The sequence below is a fragment of the Poecilia latipinna genome, unplaced genomic scaffold (assembly GCF_001443285.1).
Source record: "Poecilia latipinna isolate Pla-1442-1.1 unplaced genomic scaffold, P_latipinna-1.0 Scaffold786, whole genome shotgun sequence".
NCBI classification, from domain to species: domain Eukaryota; kingdom Metazoa; phylum Chordata; class Actinopteri; order Cyprinodontiformes; family Poeciliidae; genus Poecilia; species Poecilia latipinna.
This window is the reverse complement of record NW_015113402.1, coordinates 15,255-40,120: the sequence shown is the minus strand read 5'-3', so window position 1 is coordinate 40,120 and position 24,866 is coordinate 15,255. Positions and strand designations below refer to the sequence as shown.

General features: G+C 42.2%; 2 protein-coding genes and 1 long non-coding RNA gene across 3 annotated transcripts; all 3 read left to right on the top strand.

The window, feature by feature from the left end:
* The first annotated feature begins 1,140 nt into the window (after positions 1–1,140).
* On the top strand, positions 1,141–7,393 carry LOC106956053 (NACHT, LRR and PYD domains-containing protein 12-like). The gene is made up of 8 exons (XM_015046623.1): positions 1,141–1,337; positions 2,734–3,028; positions 3,197–4,967; positions 5,060–5,233; positions 5,772–5,942; positions 6,035–6,208; positions 6,300–6,346; positions 6,490–7,393. Exons 1-8 carry the CDS (start codon positions 1,326–1,328, stop codon positions 7,041–7,043), a joined length of 3,198 nt encoding a protein of 1,065 aa, XP_014902109.1. The 5' UTR covers positions 1,141–1,325; the 3' UTR covers positions 7,044–7,393.
* Positions 7,394–8,778: 1,385 nt separating this feature from the next.
* LOC106956062 (uncharacterized) lies at positions 8,779–9,835 on the top strand. Its single transcript, XR_001426708.1, has 2 exons — positions 8,779–9,121; positions 9,355–9,835. It is a non-coding gene; the product is annotated as an uncharacterized LOC106956062 (long non-coding RNA).
* A 314-nt stretch (positions 9,836–10,149) lies between these two features.
* LOC106956061 (photoreceptor outer segment membrane glycoprotein 2-like) lies at positions 10,150–15,200 on the top strand. The gene is made up of 3 exons (XM_015046632.1): positions 10,150–11,140; positions 14,452–14,698; positions 14,773–15,200. Exons 1-3 carry the CDS (start codon positions 10,560–10,562, stop codon positions 15,025–15,027), a joined length of 1,083 nt encoding a protein of 360 aa, XP_014902118.1. The 5' UTR covers positions 10,150–10,559; the 3' UTR covers positions 15,028–15,200.
* Positions 15,201–24,866: the final 9,666 nt, after the last annotated feature.

Genomic DNA, 24,866 nt, shown 5'->3' with positions numbered 1-24,866 from the left:
TACAGATAATTTAGCGACTGCTGGCAGAAAAACCTGATGACAGGTTTTCATTTTCACTCTGGTTCTCATTCCATCAGCACATTCCACTACGATCAGAAACATTTCAGCCTCAAACTGTTAATCCTTCGTTGGCTCCACTGATTCAGTTCAAACTGTGCGAATGCGACGCAAACCGACATTTTCACCCCCAAAAATCTGATCTGTGCCATTTCTCTACGGGGAACTAATACGTATCAAACTAAATATTTAGCTTCATAACTAGATATTTAGTTTGCTAAGTAAATATTTAGTCTAAATATTTAAGTTCAATTTAAGTATTTAGTTTGAAGGTAAATATTTAGTTTGCTAACTAAATATTTACCTTCAAACAAAGGGTTAATTGTTTGCGGTTGAAATGTTTTTGATCGTAGTGGAAAACCAGAGTGAAAATGAAAAATTCTCGTCAGGTTTTCCTGCCAGCAGACGGTTAATTATCTGTAACTGGTCTGAGCTGAAGGATGAACGAAGTTCCTCAGAAATCTGGCTCTGATTCCAGGCTCTGCAGGAAGGAGACGACGACTGTTACGGCCTGGGCCTCGGGACCGGGCCGCAGGTGTTGCTTTGTCTGTCTTTGTGCTCCTCCCCGCTGCAGGTGTCTCTGATCCATTGATGTGGAGCGCAGAGAACTTGAACCCGGCTGTCTCCGTCTTCTGTGTCGCCTTCAGCCTCCACTTGACGCTTGTGGTGTTTTGCTGCCAGGCCTCAGCTCCCCTCCTTTTTGTGTTTGTCTTTGTTTTTGCACTTCAACACTTCCATATGCACTCATACAACACATCCAAGCATCTGCATTACACCACTGATACTGATATCCACAATCCATTGTTGTTTGTGGTAATAAATATAAATTTGTTTGCACCTTAACCCTGCATGGTTTCCCGTTTTGTTCTGACCTTGAGCCAGTCGTAACAACGACGTCTTTCAGGCAACAGAGAGACTCAACTGTTCAGATTAATGAATTACAGAGAGAATCAGTCTCAAAAGATGAAAACATGGAAACATTTCACATAAAATAAGAACTGAAATCCCATTAGAGGTTCATCAGATCCATGTTCAACACAATAAAATAACTTCACTGTAAAGACGATAAAACCCTGTTATCCTGTTTCTGACATCAGTTCGTTTGATCAAACTTTTTAAAAAGATTTTATGAGGTGTCCTGAAGCCCCGCCCCTCCCGTTGCCATGGCGACGAGGTCATCATGCTGAGGATATGAGTCGGCAGTGACAGATGAACCAGCAGCAGAAGCTCTGGGGTTTTGGTGTCAGTGTTTGTTCTGCAGCTCAGGGATGATGAAGAAGGTAAGACTGTCTCACCTGGACCAATTATTTATGCCATCAATCCATATTTAACACGTCGGATCTGACTTTAAACTACAACAATGAAAAGATTGCAGAAAATATTTGGAAAGATTTGTGGTTTCTAAGCAAACAATCAGAGTTCAGTGAGCAAAAAAAGACATTTGTTGATAAAACTCCTGTTATTCTTTGGGTGAAGGATGTTTTCTTTCTTTCTGTGGGATTATAAAATCAGAACAGATTACATAAACTCAAAATGGATCTGGGTGTTTTGGGTGCAATTAAGGCACTGGTAAGATAAGCTTTTAACAAATAAAATGATTTCAGAAGGGCCTTTTTTTGTTCAGAGTAAAAAGAAAAGGTGCTTCAGCAACGAGTCGTGTATCTGTGCACATCTCTAAATGTCAGCAATCTCTCTAGATGTTTTTTCTTTGCTTCGTGCCAATAATTGTGAATAGATTAAATTTTTTTCACATCATCCTACCTGGTTGTAAAGAAGCTAACTCGATGTCCAAGATGGCTGTTTCTCATAAAAAGCTAAAGCCTGAAGCTCCATGCAGTAATTATCTGAGGTCTGTTTGCTTTGTATCAGATACATGATCAGCCTTATTGCTCCACTGCTGTGTGTTTGCAACGGTTACGTCTGAACTCGCATAAAAAAAGCAGGCAAGCAACTCGTTATGTGAGTCGGGCACAGAAGGATGGGATTCACTTTTGCTTTGATTTGATGACTGATGTTCTCATGAATAACTGACAGCTGTTTTATAACAGGAATGCTTAGTCATTGCAACGAAGTGTTACTGAGAAAGTCAATGATGTTGCAAATACAGTTCATATTTTAAGGCTGAAACATTTAAGTTAGAACATTAATCAAAGTTAAAACAAAGAGAAGATAGATATGCAATAATTGTAAGCAGTTATTAAAGGATCCAAGACTGTGTAAAAAAGCTTGCCAAAAATATTTAGCTGTAACAAATTTTAACATGCTGTTTTCTTCAGCAGTGGAGTCTTGTGCAGTGAGTGTAAGTAGGAGCCGTTACATCCAATTGTGTTGATTATTGTTTTCATGGGAAAAACTGCAGCGTTTCTGAAGCTCTTCCCATCAGATGTTCTACAATTTTGATCGTTCTTTTGACTTCTCTGGCAGAACTTTTGTTGAAATTACTTTTATTTATTCATGTATTTATTTCTAACATGATAGCAGTATAAAATAACAGATACCAATTACACTATGATACTGGTACTAATTTCAGGAACCTAATTTTGTAAAATTAGGTTCTTTAGACAGAATAAAACTCCAACAGCACTTACTGGAACATTTAAAAGTTTAGAAATACAGCTATAATCATTGCCATTAGTATGATTTGCAACAGTATCCCATTTTAACCCTCGTTCACAGGCAAAGCAGAGTGCTGTCCCAGCGTCTGAGGAGCTGATTCTGCGAGCGCTCAAAGATCTTGGAGATACTGAGCTGAAAGAGTTTAAATGGTATCTGCAAAAGTCGGAGGTTTTGGGAGACTTCCCAATCATCCCAAAGAGTCGAATAGATAAAGCAGACCGGACTGACACAGTGGATCAGATGATACAGACCTACTGTGAAAGTACTCTGGAGGTGACCAAAAAGGTTTTAAGGAAGCTTGAGCGTAACGACCTTGTTCAGGTTCTGGCCGGCCAAAATGGGGAACCAATGTCAGGTATGTGGATTAACCACTTCTGGTCATGAAAGATCCATCACAGGACATTCAAAAATGTAAATACTGGATGTGGTTTAGGACTTACACAGATGCTGAAGTTTATTTTAGTAGCCTTCTCGTTTAACAAAACATAATCTCTTTGATTTTGTCCATCATTGTTTCCTTCAGAGGGTTTTGCTGACTGCCAGCAAAATCTCAAGTCCAGGCTTTTGAAAAAGCTGCAAGGTTCAGTGGAAAAATCCAAAAAGGGCGGAAAATCAAAAGCTCAAGAGGAAATCTTTATAGAAATGAACTTGACAATAAAAGAAACCGAAGAATTCAGCACAGAACATGAGATCAGGCAGATTGAATCCACATCCAGGAAAACAGCCAAACCAGAAAAAACCATCAGATATGATGATATATTTAAAAGCCACTCTAGAACAGGTAAACCAATCAAAATGGTGATGACAACTGGAATGGCCGGCATTGGGAAAACAGTCCTGACGCAGAAATTTACACAAAACTGGGCTGAAGACAAAGCCAACCAAGACTTCCACTTCACATTTCCACTCAGCTTCAGAGAGCTGAATGCTGTGAAAGACAAAAAGTTCAAGTTGGTTGAGCTTATTCAACAGTTCTTTCCTGAAACCAGAGAGGTCGATATCTCCAACTCTAAGGAGTTCCGGGTCATTGTCATCCTTGATGGTCTGGATGAGAGTCGACTTCCACTGGACTTCATTAATAACAAGAAAGTCACTGACCCTAAAGAGTCTGCTCCAGTGGACGTGCTGCTGACAAGCATCATCCAAGGAACTCTGCTTCCCTCTGCAAACATCTGGATAACCACACGTCCTTCCGCTGCCAGCCAGATCCCTGCCAAACATGTAGACCTGGTGACTGAAGTTGCAGGGTTCAATCATGCTGAGAAACTGCAGTACTTCAGGAAGAAATACAAAGATGACAAACTGGTCAGCAAAATCATGCCTTACATCAACGCATCCCAAAGCCTGAAGACCTTGTGCAACATGCCAGTTTGCTGTTGGATCACTGCCACAGTCCTAGAAGACCTGCTGAAGAACAGAGAAGAAGAAGAACTCCCGAAGACTCTGGCTGAGCTCTACATCAGATTCTTGCTGGTCCAGTTCAGACAGAAGGCCGTAACAGAGGCAGAGACACAGTGGAATCCGTCATGCAAGGAAAAGATTCTAGCTTTAGGAAAACTGGCTTTTGAGCAGTTGGAAAAAGGCAACCTTGTATTCGACCAATCAGACCTTAGAGCATCTGGTATCAATATTAAATCGGTGTCAGTTTTCACTGGAATGTTTCCTGAGATCTTCAAGGAAGAAGGCGAGCAGGACCAGGCCACGGTGTTCTGCTTCACCCATCTGAGCGTTCAGGAGTTCCTCGCTGCTCTGTACGTTCATCTCACTTTCATGACCTCACAGGTCAATGTGCTCGAAGAAGTCCAGTCAAGTTGGATTGTTATGCTAGCGAGACGCAAATCCAATCCCTACAACACTGCTGTTGACAAAGCCTTGCAAAGTCCAAAAGGAGACCTGGACATGTTTCTGCGCTTCCTCCTGGGTCTTTTGGTGCCGTCCAGCCAGAGTCTGTTAAAAGGTCTGGTCAAAGAAACTGAAAACAACACCCAGGTCATCCAGGAGGCAATCAAGTACATCAAGGACAAGCTTGATGCTGAGCTGCCTACAGAACAGAGCATCAATCTGCTTTACTGTCTGAATGAACTTAATGACAATTCTCTGGTGGAGGAGATCCAAAAGTTCATGAGTTCAGGACGTCTTACTGTGGATAAGTTGTCCTCTGCCCAGTGGTCTGCCTTGGTCTTCATCTTACTGGCCGAAAAAGAAATGGACATGTTTGACCTGAAAACGTACTCGTCTTCAGAGGAGGCTTTTATGCGATTGCTTCCAGTGGTCAGAATTGCAAAGAGGGTTTGGTACGAGACAAATCTCTATATTTTCTTTAACCAACTGTTTAAAATAACATTTAATACTTAAGAACCATATTTCTGTCTTCCTTCCTTTTCAGTCTGAGTGCATGTGACCTGTCACAGAAAGGTATCGAAGTTCTGTCTTCGGTTCTCAGCTCCCAGGACTCCATCCTGAAAGAGCTCGACCTGAGCTACAACAACCTGGGAGATGCAGGAGTCGGCCAACTGGCTGTTGGACTGGAGAGCACAAACTGTTCACTTGAAACTCTCAGGTTAGGATAAAGCTGTCTTCCTGAACTGGTTATTTCATGAATAAAGTCTTTGTTTCGACAGCAATAACTGCATGCCAACGTAGCAACAGTCACAGTAAGGGGTCCAGGGTTCTCCTCTACAGCCCTTTCTCCATTGACGTGGCTTTAACCAGTTCTTTCCCTCTCCACCATGGCCAGATTCGTCTCCATTTGCAGATACATCATGGCTCCTCCCTGTTTGTTGGAGTCATCCAGTGGGACCTAGCAGGGCATAGCATGCAAGCAATCTGACTGGCAGCAATGGTAGATTGACCTGTGGAATCTGTGATAAGACCATCTGTAGGGGTTACGCAGCATGCAGTGTCCAGTCACCTGGTTATCTGCTGGCTGAGACACTGATGTAGCAGTTTGTCTCTGAGGAAAATCTTCCAAATGTACTAGGAGCTGTTCAGCCTAGTACCATTCTGTTTCAAATGATTTCTTACATTGCCTCTAACAATACCTTCCTTAGAGGTACTGTTGCTTTCTCATGATATATGTGAATGGTTCTCTTATTCAGGCTGAGCGGCTGCAAGTTGACATGGAGAGGTTGTGACACTCTGGCTGCAATCATCAGCTCCCAGTGTAGCCTGAGGGAGCTGGATGTGAGCAACAACGATCTGATGGATTCAGGATTGCAGAGTTTGTCTGGGGGTCTGGAGAATCCTCAGTGCAAACTGGAAACTCTCAGGTCGGCCTCAGAAGCCTGATCTACGGCCAGTTAAATGTCACTTTTACACTTGAATATATTTAAAATGAACACAGAGCATGTTGTGTTTTTAGGATCTCTGGCTGCCAGGTCACAGAGGAAGGCTGCCATTATCTGGTCACTGCGCTGAACGTAAATCCGTCACATTTGAGAGAGCTGGACCTGAGCTACAACAATCCTGGACACACAGGAGTCAGTCTGCTGTCCAGCGGCGTGAAGCATAAAATGTGCAGACTAGAAACTCTCAAGTATGAAACTGGGAATAACTGTTTGACATTATTTTAAAGTCTTTGCTTTATGAATTTAAGCCATTAAACTGATGTGTGTTGATTCCTGCAGAGTGGAAAACTGTGGAGAACAGAGGATGAAGTCGGGCTTAAAGAAGTGTAAGATGAATTTGGCCTGTTGGAAGAAACTCTTTGCTGCTTTGAGGGTCTTTCATGAACCACAAAATAAATATTGTACATGGTTTACATGAACTTAAGAAGCAATAATGATGATGAATAATGTTTGGCTGCTTGTTTTTTAGATGCTTGTGTGATTGAATTTGACCCGAACACGGCTCACAGGAACCTGCAGCTGTCAGATGACAACAGGAAGGTGACTGTGGTGAGGGAGGAGCAGCCGTACCCTGATCACCCAGAGCGCTTCGACTACTGCTGCTGGCAGGTGCTCTGCAGAAACCCGCTGACTGGCCGCAGCTACTGGGAGGTGAAGAGGGAGGGACCCGTGGTCATCGCCGTGAGCTACAAGCGAATCAGCAGGAAGGGGCCCACGGCCGACTGCAGGCTGGGCTGGAACGACCAGTGCTGGAGCCTGGTCTGCACCGAAAGGCAGTACTCCTTCTGGCACAACAAGAAGGAAACGGTTTACACCATGCCGTACGCGTCCCTCATGTCCTGCAGAGTAGGAGTTTATGTAGACGTCCCTGCCGGCATCATGTCGTTCTACGCCGTCGCCTCTGATGAATTCTACCACCTCCACACCTTCCAGACCAGCTTCACAGCGCCGGTGTTCCCGGCCTTCGGGTTTGGGTTCGGGTACTGGTCCTACGACTCCTCCGTGTCTCTGTTCGAGGTGTAGCTGACTGAAATAAGACGTTTGCTGCCAGAGCCGAAGGTCTTTTTGTTTTCTTTGATTTATGATTTACCAAAACAAACAAAAGAACAACTCTGGTGTTATGTGGAGTTTTCTTACTAAAGAAGTTAAATTTGTTCAGGTGAGGGGTTGTTAAAATAAAACGTTCTCTTTAATCGTTTTTAAAACCTTGTTTGAAGTTAATATTTGTCAATCGGCTCAAATAACTTTCAAACCTTTTCAGTTTATCTCACTAATAAAACAAAGCTCAGCAGAAAAACTGTGATGTTGGTGATTTTATGGATTCAGACAGGATTTGTTTATTTCAATAAACTTTATGAATTTTGTGCTTTATGTCTGAATTTGTGTGATTTAGTTGTTTGTCCAGGTTTTTATGCTCTACTGGTTGTATGGATTTATTATGTTCCTAAATCGAAAATGACTGGAAGGGTTTTGGACGTGTTGGAGTTCCTGACCAGAACCAGACCAGAACCAGACCAAAACCCCTGAGTGTAAATTACCTTGAGAAATAATGCCGAAAAATGATTAAATGTTAGAAGCCATGCATGTCATAGAAATGGATCAGAACCAGAGTTACATTCACCGTCCAGCGCCGGTCCACTGGTCTCCTGATGGACGGAACCAGGAGAGAGAAGGACTGGAGAGTTCAGCTTTTATTCTCCTCTGCTGCCTGTTGGCTCCCTAAAGGGAAATTAATCAGGTTCAGTTAATCAGGTTCAGTTAATCAGGTTCAGTCCAATCAGGTTCAGTCCAATCAGGTTCAGTTAATCAGGTTCAGTCCAATCAGGTCCAGTCCAATCAGGTTCAGTTAATCAGGTTCAGTCTGTTTACATGTGACTGCCGGCAGTCGTACATAAACATGGTTATGTCAGCTGCAGTGTGTGTGTAAGCAGAAGGAGAGACAGAGGAACAGGCAGAATCCATAACAGACATCTGATCCTGTAAATCTTGTTGGTTTAAGGTGAATAAAATTAAAAGTGGTGATGCTGATATGTTGTGTGTCTGTTCTGGAGATGTTAGTTTATCCGAGTTTCAGCTGAATTACACTGTAAACGGGCACAAAGCACCGTAAATAATGACAATGTTAAATATTTCAAGCTGACTTTTGCTCAGACATGAATTTAAAACATATGAAGATACATACTGGCAATAGCACAATATTTACTACTTATGAACTGTAGCTACAACAGTCTACAAACAGAAATCCAAGCAGACGCCCTGCCCTCATGCTAACTAGCCTAGCATGCCACTGAACACTGTTGCTCATATTTTTCATAGGGACAGAAAAATGGAGCTGCTGACTTCAACTTGTGCTAAGTTTGTTAAAAGGTACAGACACAAGCTAAATATATGAAAATCTCTCTAAATATGTCACTTCACTTATTAAATGCTGGTGAAATGCAGGCTAACATTAGTCTGTAGCTAAGCTAGCTAAGCTAACAGGTTCATAATCACACATTTAGTATATCTACCTCTCTTGAAGTATTGAGTTACAAATTAACACCTTCTTTTGTCCTTCTTCTCTTTCTTTCTTTTTTGAAAACCTGATTTCATTACTACTGTCCTTCTTGTCTTCTACTGTCTGTCGCTAAATTACAGATTATTGGTAAATATAGATGTTGGTTTTTAGGTTTGGAAATGGTAACCTTTAATTTTTACTGCCAGAAACAAGTAAAAACAAAGATATATTTAATTTTAGTCCTGAGATGAGCTGCACAAAATGGGCATCGTTCTGTACTTCTGACACTGGCAGGCAGGTCCAGCATTACAGATGCACTTTATGACTGAATGCAAGATGAGTGGATTCACTTAATTCAGCTTCCTGCTAACAATCGAACTGATGGTGGGAGATTTTGCAGCTTACAACAAGCCTGATTAGCAGTAAGCAGATTACAAGTGCAGCAGGGGAAGTTAACCCAGCCTTCCAGAAACGCAGCGTTTGCTTCATGGCTCAAACTGCGGCAGATCGAACTTTTCCAGGGGATAACGGCCGTCTGGTGTGAACGCAGAGCAGGAGCACAGCGATTAAAAACGGCTCCTCCTGGGGAAGAGACCCGCTTCAGGTCAGATTTAAACGTTTCTGTTTCCTGTTGCTGTTTTTCAGACTGGAAATGATGCAGGCACTCCTGTATTTCACATTAGTTAGAATGTTTCACTGTTTGTGTCTCTCATTTTGTAAATGAAATGATCAGAGACCCGTCCTAACCAGACGGGTCTCTGATTAGGACAGAAACCCGACGGCGTTGTAATGAAAATGTTCCAGAAGTGAAACTTTGACCTTGTTCTTTGTCTGCAGTTCCAATGTGCTTGCTGTCTTTGGAGTTGTGGAGAACCTAAAATACTTCATTAAGCTCCTTATGACACCCTGCTGGCAGCTTCAGCTGCTCCTCTTCCTCCTCCATCTTGGAGCATTCACTCAGACAAAGGCTACACCGACTGGACCTCTGACAGCTGGACCCTTGTGGACCAGACGCACCGGCCGGGTGCTGATCGGTTAATCTCACAGCAGATCTGTGGGATGAAGTCATATTCGCTGTGCTGAAGAGTCGAGTGTTTCCGTCCAAATCCAAGAGAAAGCAAGTTGCTCTCTATCCTGGAACGATTTACTGTTTGAATTGTATGTAGGTGAAACATAATCATCTGTATTTTACTGCTGCCTTCACCTTCACAAAGCACTGCTGACCTACTTTTTAGAAATATTGTTTGTGATGTACGAAACGTTTTCAGCCTTAAAGTGTTTTGAGCTGAAAGCCTTATTCTGTTGGAATGAGAAATTTGGAGAAAGTCTAAGATAATTAACAGATCAGAACCCAGTGGTGGGTTCATTCATTTGCTAATTGCAGAGCTAATTTTAGCACTTTAGCATGTTAGCGTTGGCTAACTTTGAAAACATTTAGCACACTTAGCTTCCCCTAATTTAAATTCCAACATGCTAGGTAACTTGGGTGTTTAGTAAACTTTCAGTTAAATAAAGCTCAACATCGGTGTTTAAGGTTTATTATCAACTCTGAATAATAAGATAGTTAGCCATTTAAATTCATGCTCTTATTTTGAAGCGCATTAAGGCTATTTAGTTCCATTTCCTCTTTTTTCCCAATAATTTTATTTCAAACAAGAAATAATAGACTGTTGAGAACAAGAAATAAACATAAATACAATATATAACAGCATTATTGAACATGTACATTTATAATGTCAAAATTAAATTGGTGCTCGAGAGTTTCACTCTTTCAGGGGCAGATATAATTTGAATTGAAGTTAGCACTTTAGCATTAGCGGAACTAAGGGTTAGCGCTATTAACTGTTTAGCTAGCATTGCCCACCACTGGCAAAAGATATTTAGGAACTTTGTTCAAGAAGCAGTTGTCATGTTTGAGACCCTGGAGATGTTCATGGTCAAACACCAGCTGGTTGTTTTGGTTCTGCAGCCTTGAGGCTCTCTTGGAGCTGACCATGTTCGGTTCCTCCTGGACGTAAGTCCCTCTGAAGCAGAGGGCCGACATGGCAGTCGGAAAGATCACCTTCACCAAGACTGAAAGGGAGAAGCTAGCTGAAGTCCTCTGGCTGCTCAACTGGATCTCTGTGGTGACTGGAGCCATTCTGTTTGGACTGGGCTTGTTTCTCAAAATAGAGATACAGAAATGGCAGGAAGTGATGTCAGAGCAGGGGATTCTCTACGTGCCACACATGCTCATCACCACAGGACTAGCAGCCTGCGGCATCAACTACGTCGGCAGTAAGATCTGCCTGGACTGCGCTGACACTAACAAGTTCCTGCGCTGGAAGCTGGTGATGATGCCCTACATAGTTTGCACCTTCTTCTTCACTGCCTGCGTCCTGGCGGGGGCGCTCATGTGCTACAGTATTCGGAGTCAGCTGGAGGAGGCCCTGTACCTGGGCCTGAGGAACACAATGCGTTTTTACAAAGACACGGACACACCTGGCCGCTGCTACCTGAAGAAAACCCTGGACCTGCTGCAGATCCAGTTCCAGTGCTGCGGGAACACCGACTACCGGGACTGGTTCCAGATTCAGTGGATCAGCAGTCGCTACCTTGACATGACCAACAGCGCTGTGGTGGAGTAAGTTTAATCAGAGCTACTGAAAGACTTTTAAAGTTCTGTAATTTCCCGTTTTAACTCAGTGTGGCAGTGTAGAGCAGGGTATCCTTCAAGCTTTGGTTCTCTCCCTGGTTCAACACACCTGAACCAATCGGTCGCTAGCAGGTCTGCAGAACATTGACATGCAGAGAAGATAGTAACTACCAGGGTGGTGAACCAGAGAGAACTAAAACATGGAGGATTCCAGCCGTTAAGACTCCAGGCATCCCTGGTGAGGGATTCTTAAAGATCTCTGAAGAAATCTTATTGCAGAGTAAGAAGTGGTGCCAAGTCTTGCTTAAAGAGTTACAATCCATTGTCCTGGCATCTCCAAGACATCTAAAAGCCCCAAAAATCTCTTGTGTCCAACTTGACAGACATGGTCTATTGTGTCTGATGATGGAGATATGAACCACTCCTGAAAGAGCAAGGATGGGGAGCTCCGTCAGACTCTGGGTTCTTGGATTGGAGGTGTTGCTCAGTTGAGGTAGTTCAGGTCATGATGCGTCCTGAAGATCTCCCTGTGGAGGTTTTCCAGGAAAGTCCCACCAGAAATGAACTCCTGGGATCACTGGGTTGTTCCTGGCATTTTCAAGGCACTCACAATGCCTTGTGTCTAAGTTGGTTGACAAACTGTGGTGCTTAGTGGTGCTTGGAGTGGTTCAGCTCCTTCAAAGGCTCTCTCATACTTCATCCAAAGTGTCAAAATCGGCTCTCATTGACACAGTTGGGTGACAAAAATTGGCCCAGGAATCCCTTAGACTGAGCTGGAAGACCAGCCTTATGTAAAGCGTTGTGTGATTGGACATTGTTTGTGGATCAGTATCCTGATTCTCAAGTGATGGTAAGAGAGAGCAGGAGATGGATATGAGAGACGAGGCCTTGTTTGCAGAGCAAGTCATTCAAGGTGACGAAAAAATAAAAACACAACGTGATTCTCTTGATTTGCCGTTTCGTCTATGGTCGTCAGATAAGAATGATGACTGAAAAACAAGATCATAAACACACCAAAGGTCAGATGAATTCAAGTCTCAAGGTAGAATAAAGACGGAGGAACCTCTGAGTTCAGCTTTGAACATGTGAATATGGTAGCATGTATGATGAGCAGGTAGTGGGTATGTCCCAATGGTGGGAGACCCAGAACGATTTGCAGGGATTATAAACGCGTCCTAGGAATGCCTGGGAATGCCTGGGAATGCCTGGGAATCCCTGGGAATGCCTGGGAATCCCTGGGAATGCCTGGGAATCCCTGGGAATGCCTGGGAATCCCTGGGAATGCCTGGGAGTTCCTCAGCATGACCTGGAGAATGTTTCTGAAAAGATGTCTGGGTTTTCCTCCTGCACCTGCTACTCCATGTGACCAAATGTTGAAAAAGACAATGGATGGATGGAGGTGGACAGCAGTAAATTACCAGTAAAACGCTGTTAGGTATTCACTGGGTTATGTCTAGAGATGTTACACATAACACTCATGCTATTGTTTCCTCTACTGTTGCCTTCAGTAATGATTTATGACATTCTCTTTCAATAACACTAAATGTGAGAAGTCACATACTAAAAAAGCTTGTCTTTGAGAATTGGTGCTTAAAAATAAATCGGTTTAAATGAGTCTGAGTCGATTCTACGTTTCAGGATTTTCCGTGACAGACATGCATTTCTCCACAGGAGAGTTTTATCCATGATGGAGACGTTTGCTGAACTGTTGTGGAAATTTGTCTGCAGAGAAAGTTTTAGCGAGGATGTTTTAAAGACGGAGAACAGCCGATTCTCAGATTGAGGTCACCGGTCCACTGCAGATAAGATACTGAGGTCAAAGGATTAATCAGGAGGGTTCATCTCAGGTTCAGATCTCAGAATAATCCGTCTGTACTGCAGTCAAATGATCAGGTACCGTCTGGACTTATGCAAACACACGGTGAGAGGTCTTGATCTTACCTCTGCAAGACCTTGTCCAGGCTTTCTGAAGGTCTCTCAGTAATTCTTCTTGACGGTTGACATTTTTGGTCAACCGTCTCATGACTCAGTTGTTCTTCGCTCATATTTTCAGCAGGGTTCCCTTACAGCAGGCACCTGTCCTCCAGCCTGTCTCCAGGCGATTGTGTCCCCCGAAACTGATCCCATCTCCTGCCTGGCTCCGCACCTTACTCTCTTGCCTGGTATTTTTCAGCCTTTCTCTTAGCATGCCTTCATTCTTCGAATGGGCTTCATGATATTATGAAAACCCCTCTAGCAATCAAATTTGATTCCTCCTTCCAGCTTCTCACCTTCGAGACTTCTGCACTTGTTTGGCGACTACCAGTACTGTGATGTTTCTCTCCGCACCATCAAGCCAGCTCACAAGTTTAGATCCCCCTTTTTCTTTTTTTGACTAAAAAAGTCAGGCGTCTTAAAACTGTTGATTCTTTCAAATTGTTTAGTTGCTTTTTAAGGCAATGGCTTTTTGAATCCAAAGTTTGTGGCTCTGTATCATTCGGAGATGGTTTTGAGATGAAGTCTTTATATGGTAGATCTTAGTTTTCTGTCCATCAGTCAAATTATTTTTATAAACAAACTGGATTCACCAGAGTGGAAGCCACGTGTTTGTGGAGTGTAGGGATCTCAACCACCGGTGAAAAGCTAAAAATGTGAGATTTGATGGTTCAAACACCAACACTAGCCGGGTCGTTGACTTCCTACACAGTTCCAGTCTGGGATTTCTCTCTTTGAGCTCAATCAGCAAACAGAAGACGGAGTTGTGAACGATTATGTAGGGAACTATAGTCTATGCAGTGGCAGCACAGAAAGTGAACAAAGTCACTCAGTCCATGTTCATCACGCTACCAGATGCTGACCAATTAAAATCAGACTGAGAGGAAAACTTCAGCGCTTTCAAGATGTCGTTCAGTTCGGCATTTCTCTCTTCACAGTGGGGATAGTTGTTCACGCAAACGCAATTTCAGATCTAGCTTCATGGCGTAGATAGCTGAAGTCACAGCCAAACATTAGCGGTTGAGTATAATCAGATCGAATCGTTTCAAACTTCAGCAGAGTCAACGCCTCCAACAAGCCATTGTCTCTCTACAGTCGAAGGTCCAGTAAAGCTTAGAGCAATGGGCTGGTTTCTGTCAGCTGCTAACTGGTTAGTTATCCCCTGGTTCTGGTTTTAAGTTGTTTCCTTTAGTTAGAAACAACAGATAAACAGTGAAAATGTTTATTCTGCTCCAGACGGCAGATTCAGAAGATGACGGTCAAAACGACTGAATGGAGTGATGCTACTGTGAACTGGAGGAGAAATGCTTCTGTGTTTTCTGCAGCCGTGTGCGCAGTAACGTGGAGGGGAAGTACCTGATGGACAGCGTTCCCTTCAGCTGCTGCAGCACCCTGTCGTCCCGCCCCTGCATCCAGCACAACCTGAGCAACCCCGGAGCGCATGCGCACTACGACGAGCAGAGCCAGCAGCTGAACCTGTGGAGGCGAGGCTGCCAGCAGGCCCTGCTGGACCACTACACCGGCACCATGCAGTCCATCGGCCTCACCGTGCTGCTCATCTGGCTCTTCGAGGTAACCTGCGCTGCGCCCTAAACCCAACAGCAGAGACTTTTTCACTCTAAAGCGTCGCTGCTTTTCTCTACCAGCTGCTGGTTCTGACTGGAGTTCGGTACCTGCAGACGGCCATGGAGAACGTCATCCGGCTCGGGGATCCGGACTCGGAGTCAGAGGGCTGGATCCTGGAGAACAGCCTGGCGGAAACAGCCTGCTACAACTTCAGCATCATCAAGACCCTGGGGAAGTGCTACCAGGTGGACGACGACCCGAACATCAACGTCCCGACGGCGGCGGCTGACCAGGAGGCTCCGTCCGCCCAGGTCCAGGTCAACGTGACCTCCTGACCCCAGACCCGCTCTGATCTGGAGAACTCCATCGATACGTTCTGCCTTCAGAAAAAAAACTGCAGCAAAACACAAATATTTGACTTTTATAAAGATTTGAGGTTTTTGTACTCTTGAACAAGAAAGACGTGAAAATGTTCAGAAACCAAATACAGACGGTGCTAAAGCAGAAACAAATATCCGAGGCTTGAATCCAAAATCCTTCCTGCCGGGATTTTAAATGATCTGTCCTGGTTGAGCCTCTGGGGAAGTGCTACCAGGTGGACCAGAGACGGACAGACGACGAGGAACCGTTAGTAAAGTTACACAGTGAAAAGGTAACAGCAATAATCTGGGTTATTTACAAAGAGTGTTCATTTTTCACCATGTTATTCATTTATTTATAAGTGCCACAGTTTCAAACTGAATATTTAGCTATTTAATTAACCAACTAATGGTTTAGCTGAGGTAGCTAAGTACTTAGCTCATTAATGACATGTTTACTTAGACATAAATATTTAGCTGGTTAACAAAAAGTGTTTGATGACTCAATATTTATCTGGTTCAAAGATAAACATTTAGCTAACCAACTAAATATTTACCCTTGAACTACATAAATACATAATTAGTAAGCTAAATATTTAGCTTGCTGATGAAATATTTAGTCTAAAAAATTAATTTTATATTAACGAATAAAATGGTGAAAATATGAGTTTGAAATATGAATTCCCATTTTGTCTCCACTGCTAGATAAGCTAAACATTTTGATTGTGTAAACTTACAACAGAAGCCAAACATTTTCAGTTTGACGTCATCCAATAAAAACGGGTCAATTACACTTTGCTACCAGAGGGGGCGCTGAGTGCTTGTTGGTCTCCAGTTACCACAAAGAAACAAACTTCAGAAAATCTTTACATAACATTTGGTTGTCATGTCCACTGAGGTCCTCAAAAAATCTTTTTTTATTTACCACTAAATTAATATTTATATTTATAATTTATCTACATTGAGAGCAAAATGAAACCAAAGTCAAATTCCAGTTTTGTGGACAGACTGGCCAATAAAATGGATTCTCTGAAGGATTTTAGGTTGAAATGTTGCTGCTGCTTTTTTCCTCCATGCTTCTTTCTTCGTTTCCTCTGTTTTTAAGTCATTTCTGCTGTTAGCTGGATCTGCTAAAACGTCACATTAAATCATTTCCATGAGTCCAAACAGAACCGGGAGTCGCTGCAGGTCCTTCAGATCACTCTGCTCCTTGTGCTTCATTCCTCAATAAAGATCACGTCTTTCCTTCTGTTTCTTTATTATTTTAAAATGATGTTTTAAATTTAACTGATGATGTATTTCACCCGTGGTTTAAAGAAAATAACTGATTCCTACATGAAAACAAGAAAAACTGACGTAAAAACAATGTTAGCAGTCATTCTGCTGTGGAAACTCAATGAAATTATTTTTATTTCTGTTTTTCCTGCTGTGTGAGTTTCACAGAAGAAGGAGGAAAAACTCATTTTGAAGCCTGATAACAGATGATAATTATTCATAACTCAGACACATGAAGGCTGCAGCAGGAACCGACTGAAAAGCTCTGAAGCTTCAGAAAAAGGTAGTCTAGCGCCCCGCTGTGGAGGAAGAGGAAACTGCATCGTCTCACCTGAACAAAGCAGAAACAAAAACGAGTTTAAAAAGAAGAAAACCGTTCCAGTGCATTAAAGTAATTAATTTAAATGTTTTCTTCCTCAGTTTTCTTATTAGTTGCCAGTCAAATTCATCAAAATGTTTTGTTTCTCAAACTGACGTAGAAAACATGAAATGGAAACAATGTGGAGCCAAAAACCTACGAGCTGGTGACATTTAAATACATTTTAAATAAATTTAATGTATGAACAAGAAACAATATTACATAATTCATAATCCAAAGTGAGAATTGTGGTGGGGAAATATATTGTCAGGTAATATAACATAAAAATCCGATAATTAAATTTTCCACCACAGAACTCCTGGCCAACTAAAATCAGGTTTGTGGCCACATTTATGCTAAACTAACGCAATAATTATTGAATAGTGAAAAAAACAAGTTTGTGTTTCATTTCATGAAGCAAAGTCTGGGTTTGAAACGGAGAAGCAAATACTATTTGGGGGCCAAATGGAAAAGTTGCTGGGGTTGCTAGGTAACGACCTGGGATTTGCTGGGGTTGCTAGGTAACGACCTGGGATTTGCTGGGGTTGCTAGGTAACGACCTGGGATTTGCTGGGGTTGCTAGGTGAGTGATTCTATAATTGCAGATACATTTGATGTCCAGAGTCATTATTTTTGGTCTGGTATATTAAAATATTTCAATTTTTAAATGTTTTAGTAATTTATTACTCATTTTAATGGATCATAATATTGAACAAGTAAAAACATTGAAGTAAATACATTTAAAATTGTTTTATATAGCTGAAAAACCAAGACTTCTTGTCGTCCGAATTGGGTACTGTCTTTTTTATTAACCTGAAAAATGATGCAAAAACCTGTTTTATTATTTTTCTTTGGTGAATTTGTTTTTGCTACCTTTTTTTAAACTGCCTAAATGGTCAGTTTAATAACAACATCACATTAACTCAAAATACCCTTATTTTCTTTTAAAAATGTGTGAGATTTTTTTGTCAACTCTGTTACCATATGGTTTTGTCCCTGTAAATCTGTGAAATTGCCTTCTACGGCTATATAAACTGCATAAAGTTAAGTCATTTACTTTTCCTGTAAGACCTCAAACACACACAGGTCTATGTGCCATTCTCTGGGAAATATGTTAGTCTAAAAATCACAATCACCAGGTGTTACTGTTTTCAACATCAATCTTGTTACCAAAGTATCATGAGAAAAATACCACAGATCTTTGATCAGAGACAAGTTTATTTAATGGTTTTTAAACCATTTTCTCAGTGGTGTCATGTTTTTTCAGAATTTCTACTCACAAGTGGAGTTTTTAATAAAAATGTTTGAAATTGTCAATTCTGTTACTATCAACTCTGTTATCAAATAATGTGACAGAGTTGATGGTAACAGAGTTTTCAGTTCTGAATTATTCTGGTCCTGTCAATTCTGTCACAAACACCAACTCTGTTAGGTAACAGAGTTGACTTGTTTATGACATACTTTCACAAGAAAAAGGAAAACTGTTGTCCAGAGCACCAAATACATTGTTGGTTGACTTCTGCTGTGATTTAGTATTACTGACCAATTTTATTTCTAAAACAATGATGGTTTTCAATGAGTTTTAATGAAAAACGTTTGCCCCTGTGCGAATAACTCTGTGAAAAGTTGAGTATGTTTTGATTTTTTAAAATGTATTTTTAAGTAAAACATCTCAATTTAAAGTATTGGGGTAGTAGGACACTTGGTGTAATGGAATAAAAATATTTTAGTCTGCTAGAACTTATTGTTTTTTTCACTCACTGTCTATATTGTCCGTAACAGAGTTGACATAACATACAGCAAAACATACGTTTTATCTGAGAAAAAATGATAAAATATGTAGCTAATGTTTGGCTATTACAGATTTTTTTAAAGTTTAATGCCTTTTCAATAGACTACCTGAGAAACTTTTTAAGAAATGAAAAGTTTTTTTTGTCATTTCTTGAAGTGCCAAATGTAGAATCACTCAGGTAACTCAGTGGTGTTACATTCTTGAGGTTTTTTGAAAAGCTCGTTTTCCAAGCATGGAAAAACATTTATTATCAAAAACCAGCTGGATGTTTTGTTTTTAGAAACCCAAATGAGAAAAAAAAAACATATGAAAAATGTAATTTTCGCATAATTCCCCAGAGAAGATCGACCCCAGCAGATGCTCCAGTAAAAGTAGCGATACTTCAACTTTTTACACAAGTAAAGGTAAAAATATCCGTCCAAGAAATTATGCCAATAAAAAAATATTTGGTCAAATCTCTACTCAGCTGATCAAATGATCAGTTATTTAATATTTAAAAATTACACCAATAGGCGAACCAAAATGTAAAGTTAAGTAAAACATTTTGTATCTCTAGGACTAAAATAACAATAATTCATATAAATAACAAAAAACAACAAAATCAGGCAAAAGGAATTTTTTTCACATCAGTTTCTTTCAATAAAAATCTTATGAAACTTTAACAGAAACTGCAGGTTTGAGTCTGTCTGGTGGATTTTTGGTTAAAATATGTTTGTTTTTCATTGAGTGGGAAGAAAATCCAGAAATTTTATTCAAGTAAGAGTAAAAACATTTCATAATCAAGTAAAAGTTAAAAGTACAACATAGTAAAAATACTTCTAAAAGTAGTCGGAGTACATTCTTAAAAAAAGTTACTCAAGCAAATGAAACTGAGTAAATGTATCTGGTCACCAGCTGCAGCAGACATTAAATTATGACATTTTTTACTTGACATTAAACGTTGCATGTTTTCTGTTGTCTCTGTTCGGATGCTTCATGGTTCATTTCCGGTTCTTTTGGACCCTTTAGCAGCTGCAGGCGGTTCGTTGGTTGTTTTATCCTGGAAGAAATCAAACTGGTTCTTTAAAATCTGTCCGCCAGGGGGCGCCAGAGATCAGCCAGTTTTCTCTCTGAGCAGAAAAGTTGCGTCTGATGTCTCATATTTTCACAGTCAGATTATTTGTAGATCAGTGTCGGTGGAGGACATGTTCAGCCAATCACAGCCCTCTCTCAGGGAGACGGTTGTCATGGAGACGGCCACGTGGCTCCCGATGCCCCAGATTATTCAGCTGCTCCCCCCCTCTCTCCTTTGCCTTCCTTTCATTGCTCGTTTTGTTCCTCATGTCAGGATTTTCTCCTTCTTGTCTCTCTGACGTTTCAAACTTCATTTTCCTCTTCATCCTCGATTCTTTGACCTTTAGGAATTCCTGAAACCATCCCTCGCTCCGTTCTTCTCCCCCTTTTCTTCTCTCTCTCTCCTGATGGATGGATGTGGCTCCCGTTATGTAATCCTCAGCCAATCAGATTCCTTCAGTGTGTGACATCACAGAATGGAGGCCGGGGTGGGACATCCATCAATAACAACATTCTTTACTGATGTGTGTTTGAGCTGGTTGGTTGCCATGGTGACGGAGATTAAACGACCTCAGGTTTCTCCCTAATCGACCACGGTCACCTCCTCGTCGTGTCCCACAATGCACCTGTGACAAGGTGTTGCATAACCGCAGCAGAGCGCGAGGCTCAGCCAATCGGAGCAGACAAAGTCACGCAAGGACAGATTCCCTCATGCAGACATGAGCTGTGAGAACCATTAGCTCCACCAGTGAGACCAGTGGGACCAGTCTGATCAATCACAGCGTCGATGAGCATCACCAGTTCTGGTCCAGAGGTCACGACCTCATACCTAGAAACAGGAAGTGCCTCCTCTCACTTCTGCAAAGGGAAGGAAACAGATCGAGCTCCGAAGGTCAAAACGCCTGGAAGAGAAAAAGCTCAGGACCAGTTCCCCTAAAAACTCAGAAAAAGGTCTGGACTTCCTGTTTCAGACGGTCTGGACTTCCTGCAGAAAGGCCCGGTTCTGGGAACACTGGAGAGGCTCCAGTTCTAACTGGTTCCTCATCTGGAGCTCCTCATGTTTTCAAAACCTCAAAACAAAGTCATTGATCGCTTCATAGTGGTTCATATCGACAAGATGGCCGCCTGACGGCGATCTGTGGGACTAGAGGCCATCAGAGGACAGGAAGAGAAACTGAACTGTAAACCAGTTCCATCTATATTTTTTAGTGCAAATTGAGTCATTTTTGTGTAATATTGTGTTTTAATTCTGTAATATTTGGCCTAAAACGCCTCAGTGCTGCCCTCTTTCAGTTGAATGGTGGTACTACAGTTGAATTTTCCTATTGGTTCCAACAGTTCTACATCACCCAGCCACACATTCAGGTTAAAACCATCCAGTCACATGCCTGAAAAAATGTCGCTGACTTACTGAATTTTGAAAAAAAGTTGTTAGATTTGTTTCTAGTCACTTTTTTGAAAATATGTCATAAGAAATGTCATTAAATTTGCTGCGGGTCCTCACCTTTACTTTCTCCTCTCGTCCCACACCTGGCCACGCCCCTTCATGTATCTTGGCTCCGCCCACTTTGCTGAACATTTTCTAAAACTGCCTGGACTCATCGGACCAGGCAAAGTTTTCACGTCTGTTATTTTAGTTTTTATGAACCTGTGTGAACTGGAGCCTCAGCTTCCTGTTCCAGCAGGCAGCGGGGCAACGACAACTGTGTGTGTGTGTGTGTGTGTGTGTGTATTGGTAATCAATTGTTGTGTTAGTTCCCAACACAACGTTGTGTTAGTCCTGGTATCAATAAGTCTGGAAACCAGTTTGAACCACCAAACACTAAGGTCAGAGGTCAGGGTGTGAGAGCGGTGATTGTTATGCATCGATGACCTCATCTCTTCCAGCTGGTTGTCATGGAGATGAGACTCATAAGTGCGGCCCGAGCGCAGCAGGAGGCGTAGCTGAAGGACGGAGACGAGGGAGAAGCTGAAGGTGTTCTGATCGGCTGATCGGTAATCTGCTGCTCCCGTGTGTGTGTGTGTGTGTGTCTGTGTGTGTGTGTGTGTGGATTATCTCATTAGCTGTGTTAATGACGGCAGCTGCTGCAGCCTCGTGTTTCTCCTCAGTGAAAACAGACCTGAGGTTCTCCAGGCTGGAGAAATGAATCGATTCGACCCAAATGTCACAATCGGCTCATTTCTCTGAGTATTTATGAGTTTAAATGTAAAATTACAGTTAAATCTGAAGAAAAACGTATTTGACTGAATTACATTTTATTTCCTTCTTTTCCGCTTTTCCCAGTTTGGGCAACTTTCCTTATTTGAAACACAGCAGATCATGATCAGAGCAAAGTAATATATGTTTTAGTTACATAAAGGAGCATAAATAGTTTAAATAAGTTTGAATAACTGGTTGTCCAGGCATCTGGTGGATCCGTCCCACTTCTCCAGAAGTGGCTGAAAAAAGCCCAGAACTTCTCATTTGCTGTCCGGTTCACGGCTAAGCTACGTTAGCATGCAGCGTGAAGCTGGAACAGCAGAACCAGGCGAAATGGGCCCCATGTGTTCGGCCCGGGAGACTTTCCATAAATATCAGGTTCTGCTGAGGGTCGAAACGAAGCTCCTGCCTGGTTGGGACCCAAGGCTGAGCGATGGATCAGCCAACGATCAGAAGGTTCATCAGGCTGGACTTTTTTCCCTCTGAGCTTTTTGATGGCAGGAAGTCATGAGGCTGTTTTAAGAGTTTATTCTTTTTAGATCATTGCAGGATGGAAATGTTCTGCATGTGTAGTTCAAGTTATGTTAAACTAAACTACATTATTACTAATGAATAAATAGATTTAAATACACATTTCAAGCAACTTCACAAGGCCTGGAAAAGCATCGTTAACATCAGGAAGGATGTTGTAAATCGCAAAACTTTGTGATTTAATGTTTTACATTGAAAATGTTAAAGTCTCATTCAGCTGCAGGTTTACTCTGCATTATTATTATTAATAATGATAGTAACAGTAGTAATGTGAAGGGACTGAACACGCTTCCTGCTCAGGTTTTTGGGGTTTAAGCGAACGAATCGTTGGGTCGTCATAAACAAACACATTTAGCAAAATGCAACAAGATAAAACGTTGGGTCAGCTCTGATTAAACTACATTATGACTTATGATTTTAAAACATCACATGCCTGGTTGTGTAATTTTGCGCCATCTTGCTGAGATTATCTGCGTTGCGTTGATCTGCTGTAATAACTGTGATGTAACTGCAGATTAAACTTCCTGGGTTTGTCTCTTTAAACAGAAATAAAAGGTTTCCTCATGGTGATCAGGAGTCTTGGCTGTTTCCCTCCTTCCTTCCACCTTGTTGCTGAACAAAGCGGTCATGGTCGCTGACCACCGGTTGCCTAGTAACCAGGCTCTAAGGGTCGACGCTCAGATGGACGAGGCGACAGCGAACGCTGCATCTGCTGACAGCTGCTGTTCAAAAGCTGCCAGCAGGCTTTGTTCACTCACATAAAAACTTTACTCAGCATGCAGGACCACGACTGGAGCGGCCCACCGGCTGAATGAGGCCGTGACGTCATCAGCGCCGAGCGCAGGAAACGCCTCCACAGCTTTCCTTCTGGCACGTCCTCAGCGATATTAACCAAGACCAGTCAGTGGAGTCTGGGCCCGTATCCGACCCAAAAGAACTTGAACTAGTAGTTTACATACCGCAGAAAAACAGGTGAAGAATATCAAAGTCCTGGTGGAAACCAAACCTTCAGCCACTTCCTGTTTGGCTGCAAAGAACAGAAAAACACTTCCTCCAGTGTTTTGAAGAAATCATTTCTAATGATGATCCGTTATGAGGTTTAAAAGATGTCGTCCTACTGAGATGTTTTTGTGTTAACGAAGATCCTTCCTGTGCAGTTTGGACTAAATCAGATCATGAATGTTTGATTTAAAACCAAACGTACGAAACGGCGACATGTAGAGATTCACCACCAACACAACCCAGAGTACGACTAAATACCAACCTATGAGTGAAAGCAGGAGCTGTGGAAGGACTTAGGCCAACCAACATCTGAACAAAAATCCTTTGGTGCATAGTCAAAGTTTGAGGCTCGGCCACGCCCCTTTAGCATGCACAAAAAAATCTGAATTTTGATAACTTTACATCCCTGATGTCTTATCAACAAAAGCACCACTTTTCAAGCTGATCAATCAAAAATCTCTAGGAGGAGCAAAAACAAACAGCCAAAATGTGACTAAAATGTAAGTTTAATCCAAAATGGCCGACTTCCTGTTTGTTCTAGCGCGTCGGTGCAGGAGACTTTCTGCAGTCCTTGAGAAGTACCACAGATTTAGCAAATGTCCCTCCTATATGATAAATTCAGTGGTTTTTAACAGATATTTCTGATTTTGAAAAATGAGTTTTTGTATCTGTTAAAGCCTCTAATAATTAAGTTAGATTGACTGAAGGATAATGGAAACAGTTCAGACACTGAATGTTATCAATAATAATAAAATTCAGCTTAAACTGGTTTCTGTGTTTCTTCCTGTAACGCTCTGGCTGAGAAAACAAGACGGACTGGCCCTTTAAGGCCCTGCCATGTTCTCCTCAGCGTTGTGTTCACTGTCTCACCTGTTTGTTGACATGCACGGCCAATGAGAGCAGGCGGAGGCTGACGGAGGCTGTGATTGGCTGCTGCCGCCGGTAGGGTGAGCTCACGGTGGCGGCGTGGTCAGGTGACCACGGCGTGAAAAGAGCGTCTCTGTGAGCTCCATCATGAATAAATGACATCAGAGGCGGAGGGGGGTCTGCAGCCGTCTGCATGCTGATGGAGCGTGGGGGAGGGGCGGGAGGACGGAGACAGGTGGGGGAGGGGCGAGGATCTGGTTTGTATTCAGCTCTCAGCGCCGGCGGCTGCTGGATGGAAGCAGGAGGATACCGACGGATTTCTGAACGTGGGTTTGGTGAGATTAGACGGATACTTTCCTTAAAGCTGATCTGCCTCCATCTGCTCTGAGAAACCTCCTGCCCCCCACTGTGACCGGGCGTCATGGCGACCACGCTGTGACCGGGCGTCATGGCGACCACGCCCATCCACCTGCCGAAGGTCAAGTCAGAAAATCTACATTATCGATTTGTTGAGCCTGGATGGAGAGAAACTGATTCAACGGAGGAAGAAACGCATCTAAAGCAAGCAGAGGCGAACTCAGCTCAAACGAGGCCCTGGGCACCAATGGTTTATGGGCCCCATAAAAAATTATGAGAAAAAGTAATTTTCATAAGAAAAAAGCTCTGGTAGAGTTATTAAGATGTAAGCTCAGTGTGTCTGATTCTTTCTCCTGAATAGATTCAAGTCATTTAAATCT

Bases quoted from the DNA above. Each gene is read 5' to 3' on its own strand.
- LOC106956053 (XM_015046623.1), top strand. The intron at 3,029-3,196 runs GTATGTGGATTA...TGTTTCCTTCAG, and splicing joins AAATGGGGAACCAATGTCAG to AGGGTTTTGCTGACTGCCAG. The intron at 6,209-6,299 runs GTATGAAACTGG...TGATTCCTGCAG, and splicing joins TGCAGACTAGAAACTCTCAA to AGTGGAAAACTGTGGAGAAC.
- LOC106956061 (XM_015046632.1), top strand. From the start codon at position 10,560: ATGGCAGTCGGAAAGATCACCTTCACCAAGACTGAAAGGGAGAAGCTA. The intron at 11,141-14,451 runs GTAAGTTTAATC...TGTTTTCTGCAG, and splicing joins ACCAACAGCGCTGTGGTGGA to CCGTGTGCGCAGTAACGTGG. The intron at 14,699-14,772 runs GTAACCTGCGCT...TTTCTCTACCAG, and splicing joins TGCTCATCTGGCTCTTCGAG to CTGCTGGTTCTGACTGGAGT.